Source organism: Rousettus aegyptiacus, unplaced genomic scaffold (genome assembly GCF_014176215.1).
Source record: "Rousettus aegyptiacus isolate mRouAeg1 unplaced genomic scaffold, mRouAeg1.p scaffold_m13_p_16, whole genome shotgun sequence".
In the NCBI taxonomy this organism is placed as follows: Eukaryota; Metazoa; Chordata; class Mammalia; order Chiroptera; family Pteropodidae; genus Rousettus; species Rousettus aegyptiacus.
In genome coordinates this window covers 30,703,452-30,709,451 of record NW_023416291.1, presented here as the reverse complement: position 1 = coordinate 30,709,451, position 6,000 = coordinate 30,703,452, and the positions used below count along the sequence as shown (strand labels likewise).

The following is a 6,000-nucleotide window of genomic DNA, read 5'->3' as shown; positions in this document are numbered from 1 at the left end:
TTATGATTTGTGTCCAAATAGTCATTCTGTCCTTGTTCTCCTCACTGCGAACTCATCCCAGGCCACTTGCCATCAAGATACTCTACACATCTCCAAGATTCCATTTTTTTGTGCATACTTGTTTACTTGCTTGGAACAAGTCCTTCTTCCTCTGCTTACTGAACTCCTCTAAGCCCAAGATGGTTCTTCAAGCACTGAGTCTCTGCACAGAATTTTGTAATTGCTTATCTTACGTTCATCTTTCATTTTCCTTTCTTGATAAAAAGGGCCATACTTTATCTTTGAATTCCAAAAACAGCATTATTCTCAGCACATAGTAGTCATTCAAGAAATGAATAAATAAATGAAAATGAATAAGTGAATCTATTTGTATTTAGGTTCAAACTTTGCATTTTCTTACAAAGTCCAGATGGAAACAAAAACATGAGGAAAAATGGGAAGAGATATTTTAACTCTATACTTCTCTTTGTTTCTTGATATAAAAGTCTTTAGAAAATTGCAGTGGAACTTAACGCTTGCTTGAAAAATATATATAAAAAGAGAATTTATTTTGTATACTGGATACAAAACAATGAGTCCAGAAACCATGAATGGAAACAATAAAACCAGAACAGAAGGAACAGCTCCTGGAATTCTCAGGAATTCCTAGAATAGGGAAGCAGTCTTGGGACCCCACATTATATTTTTTAGAATAATCTGGCAACAAGAATCAGAACCCTAGTCCCTATATCAGTCATAGACCTTCTCTGTCCATTCTCTGTTCCATCCTCAATTCTACTCCTAAATCAGAGTTCCTCTTTTAGTCCCTTACTTTCTTAAAGATTCCCTCTAGTTTCTCTGCCCCTGGCTACCATCAGTGGTCTGGTCAGAAAATGTCTTCATAACCTTTATCCTCCAAATTGGATAAGACAGAGGGAAAAGGAATTGCTTAAATATTTTAAAATCCAATTGTGGATTTTGAATGCATTCTATCATGAAAATACTGTGTGTTCATCTTGCTTAAGGTCCATTAATGAGCCTTTGTAGGCTGGACTGGGGAGCCTATCACAGATTATTTATCTGGACAAATACTTTTTTGGTGACACTTTTAGAAGGGTTGCAGATATAGTATCAGGAATTCTCATATAGCTTTTATTCAGATTGTTTGCATTTTTCTCTAAGCACACACAGAGAAAATTTTTTTAATTCTAATTGGCTTACTAACTTTTAGAACACAAATTATTGCCAAGTTATGGTCTGCTTAAATATTTGATAAAGAAGACATTTTATGCTTTTTAATTTCCTATAGTTCCTATTAATATCCCTATAATAAGGATTCTGTTCTGGGAGTGAGGGATGAGGGAGGGAATGTATGTATTTATTTTCCTTTTAAATATTTTTATTCTTTCATATAATTCTGAAACTATATTTTCCAAAGGCCTATGGTATTTTCCTGCAATAGGATTGGAATTTAATGAGACAAATTCATCTTTTAAGACACTGGGGTATCACTTAATAAAAATCGTTGTAATGTCTAAAGAAGTACCACAGGTATATTAGAGGCCAATCAGTAATTACTTTTTATTCCTGAGGTTGCCATGGGGTAGCTTGGGGACTAGTGGAGATAATTTAAAAACTTTTAATTAGGTTACTTCTTAGAACCCCACGAAAAGTGTTCAGCCTATCTATGGTTCTGCTAACGTTGATTTAAAAACTATAATGTTCACCTCTCTCTTGCTTTAAAGTTGAGCTTTTTAAAAATCAAATCCTTATCCTAAACAAAACTCTGCAAGGTATTTAGTACACCAGAGATCTTAGATTAACATTATTAAAAATTAAAGTTCAAGCTCCAGAAAAATGTTTTAAATTTTCCATAATGAAATCACAGCATTGTTTTCTTCAACACTAACATTCCCTTCAAACAATATCATTGAGACATTTCAATTAGAAGAGAAAATTCACAGACAAAAAAATCTGTGATGATTCTTAGGGCATAAACACACAATAAAGTGTTCAACACAAACACTTAAAAATACACTGTCAGAAAAAAAGAACAAATCTTATTTCCCAATTCTGAACTTCAATTTTCTCATTGGAACTTTATATGATTCATCATGGCAATGGAGAATGTCGGCTGAAATAAACCCAAATTACTCTGTGTGTATGTGTGTGTGTGTGTATGTATGTGTAAATATTTTATTTCTGTACTTTATGGTATGGTCCCTGAAGGCTTACTTTACTCTCTTGTTGCTTCTGGTTAAATTAAATAAGAATGATATAATTGCATTTTAATATACACTGTAATCCTCTTTTATCCTGAATACAATAACACAAAAATAAATAAGACTTAAATTGCTAATATGAATTAAAATAGCCTTTACCATGTGTGGGGAAAAAAATGTCAAAACAAATGGAAATATTTATTGTTAATGACACAATATGTTATGAAGAATATTCTTATAAAATAATCTTTGATATTTACATAAGATCTATTTTATATTCAGATTGCACCTAACCCATAATGGCTTACTTGCTTAAAAAAGCAAAAGAAAAGAATAGTACAACAAAAAATTTCAATCTATTTTGTTACATATGCTAAAAATTATATGAGGAAATATAATAAAATGCAGAATTGAAAGGTTCAAAGAGCTTATGCTATCGAAGACTATAATTTCTATTTAAATGCTTTTTTAAAGCAACACTATCACAAATACACTTTCATAACCATGGCATTCCACCAGGACACAAGATTGCAAGTGACTCCATCACATTGTACAGGTCACTACAACTATCTGATATATATACAATGTGCTAAGTTTTGAGTATAAGTAACAAGTAATTATTATAGAACAAGAATGGCTCCCAAAAGTCACTTTTTGAGGTTTCTTCTTCTTATTTTCACTGAAGGGTTGAAGTATTTAAGTGAATACATTTTTGTCATGTTAAGTGAAAAAAAAAGTAGATCGTGACTTAGCTCCTGAAATTTTAATACTGCTCTTTAGCCATGTGCATCCTAAAGTGCTTTCAGAGATTCCACATATGCTTCAAGGAGTCTAGCCTCAAAGAATAATAATCAGGAATATATTTTGCTAATCTATTCCTGATGCTTTGCCTAAAAAATTGGCATTGCCGTATTCAACATCTTTCTTTTGGAACCATTGTTTTGAATTTGTTCCTTGTTGATAAGCTTCCAGAAAATAACAGAGTCCAGGAATATCACTAGGGAAGTTTGGTGGAAGTTCCTCCCTTGATCGAGGGGTAAACACAAAACCGGGACAATCTTTGAGTAATCTGAAAAATTAAAATATAAATGTTACCATTAATATTCAAAACTGACATAACCGTCTACTCAAGAAAAGACAATGTAGCTAAATGACTACTCCTGAGAATATTAATAAAACACCCATTTCACTGTGATCGACAAAAAAATCCTAATGATGGTAACAAACATCTTCATAGAAGTACAATAAAGAATCAATTCACAGTAACAAAAAAATTCTACCAAATAATGTATTTCACTCATCTTATGAAAAATGAATTATAAAATATTTTTTGCAAAGATGTAATCTGTATAACAGTGCAACTTACAGTAGTGGGGGAAAATAATCTAAAGGTCTAATAATAGCAAACAAAATACATAAACATAATGTTATAGAATAAGGCTTCCTAAGTTGAAAGAGTTAAAACACTGTCCATTTATTGATTCATTCATTTTGTAAACATTACTGAGAAGCAATTATGGGAAAGAAGTTGGGAAGGAAAAGTTTTACATAAGATATATGCATATGTGTGTTCATATATATAATAATGTAAGAATAACTTTTGATCTCTCAATGAAATTTTTACGATTCTAGATCAGTAGGATTAAAATGAGATTTAATTGTGCATACTGACACTCCACTTCCTATCTGGTATTTGCAATATTTTTCCTTCTTAAATCCATCTGTTCTAAAATTTTATTATTTGCTACTACTTGTCCATTATACTGATCTATCTCATTTTAAATCCTGATCCCACTGATTAAGTTACCAGCTCCTCTTCTCATTTGCTTTCCTAGCTTTCTGTCAAACACAAATTTAATAAGCATATCTCTAATTCATTATTCAGTACATGGATGAAAAATGTTGAATAGTTCTAGGCTCTAAACCAATTTCTACAGAAAATCATTCATCACATCTACCCAACTAGATCATGGCCTTCTACTCACCAGTCTGTGATGCTATGTCTAAATGAAATAAAATGATGGTGCTGCATTAGATTTTGGTACTGTGACACTATGTACTGAAAAAAATAACTGAATAGAAATCTAGGTCTCAAGAATAACAGACCTTGAGTAGAATACAACATGTGAGTATTCTATTAATGGATTTTTATCAGTATATCAATGAAAATAATCTGGAAAATAAAAACTAATGTAATGATGCTTTAGTGATGAAGTCATAAATATTTTTAATTGTCTATTTTTTCAAAGGTATAGTATTTGGTAATATATACTGAAAAGACACAGATCCCACAGTAAAAATATACACTTAAAACTGGTAGATTTAGGTATGAATAGTGGCAAAGATGTTAGTTTTCTAACCCTTAAAATGGGAATAATAGTACATGTCTCTGAAGACAGTTGTGAAAATTAAATAAATAAATTACACAAGATTGATTAAGTATCAATAAGATATCCCATAACGCCCATCTTATTGGTAACAATTATTAAGTCTGATAATATCAAGCTATGGGGGAAAGATACCTTCATATACCATTGGTAGAATACAGATTGGTGAAACCAATTTGAACAGCTAATTGATTCTTAGTAAAGTTGAAAATGAGTGTAGCCTATGATCTGGGAATACCATGTATAGGTATATTATCTCTCTCTCTCTCTCTCTCTCTCTCTCTCTCTCTCTCTATATATATATATATATATATATATATATATATATATATATATATATATAAAATATTTATCAAGTCACTTTTATAATAATTTTTATTATTATTCTGTTTTTTAACAGAATATACTCTAATTAACTGTGGGTAGAAGACAGATTCTGGCTTATTTATACTCTAGAATACATACTATATCACATGCATATATAGTGACATGTTTGATCTGGCTCATACTGGATTGTGAGAGCCAGCTATAAAATATTGAGGAATTTGCAAGCTATCAGTGGCTCAAAACATACCATGGTATGAGTATTTACACTACAGAAATTGCTAAATGTTAGACATCAAGGATTCTCCACTTCACTCCCCAAAGCTGGTTTATCAGCACACCACTGCATTAAAAACAATTTAAATAAATAAACTAGATTTGTAAAAACTAGATTTATATTTCATCGAGAAAAAAAATCTCAAAAATATAATGTTGAGTGGATTAAAGGCAAGTCATAAAAGGAAATGAACAGATTTGGTAGAAATCTATTTTTCTTTGGCTTTATTTTTCTATCAGGAGAAAGCTAAATGATGGTTACATTTCTGGCCTCTTTCTGTCCTTGGTCCTTCCTGGTAAACAGAAGCGACATATTTTATTGCTCTACTCAATGCCTTATTGCCTCTCTCTTTGGGAGCCTGCCTACCTGTCTGCAGGATGTACATGTTCTCAGATGTTCCTACAAACCCTAAGGCAGGGGTCCCCAACCCCCAGGCCACAGACCAGTAACAGTCTGTGGCCTGTTAGGAAGTGATAAATTCAGGAAGTGAGTAGTGGGGGAGAAAGAGAGAAGCTTCATCTGTATTTGCAGCCACTCCCCAGCGCTAGCATCACCGCCTCAGCTCCACCTCAGATCATCAGGCATTAGATTCTCACCGGAGCACTGGTCCCTGGTGTCAAAAAGACTGGAGACCTCTGCCCTAAGGGGTATAGGAGTCCAGCATGTCAGATAGTAAACAAATGGGGGCAATATTTTATTTCTTTCATAAAACAGGGATGTGAAACAAATGTGGCAAAATGTTGATGTCTGTTAAATATTAGTATTGGCCTCATGGATGTGGTATTTTCTTAGATTTCTTTCTGTATGTATG

The 6,000-nt window shown here is 32.4% G+C and overlaps 1 protein-coding gene across 4 annotated transcripts in view; it reads right to left on the bottom strand.

Annotated features, from left to right (window-relative positions):
• Nucleotides 1-349: 349 nt before the first annotated feature.
• The window catches only part of GUCY1A1 (guanylate cyclase 1 soluble subunit alpha 1), a 51,710-nt gene continuing 46,059 nt past the window's right edge, over nucleotides 350-6,000 (bottom strand). For all 4 annotated transcript variants that reach the window (XM_016138657.2, XM_016138660.2, XM_016138659.2 and 1 more), the window contains exon 9: nucleotides 350-3,270. In XM_016138657.2, the coding sequence (XP_015994143.2) occupies nucleotides 3,069-3,270 (202 nt within the window). In that variant the 3' untranslated portion in view covers nucleotides 350-3,068. The remainder of the gene's footprint in view (nucleotides 3,271-6,000) is intronic.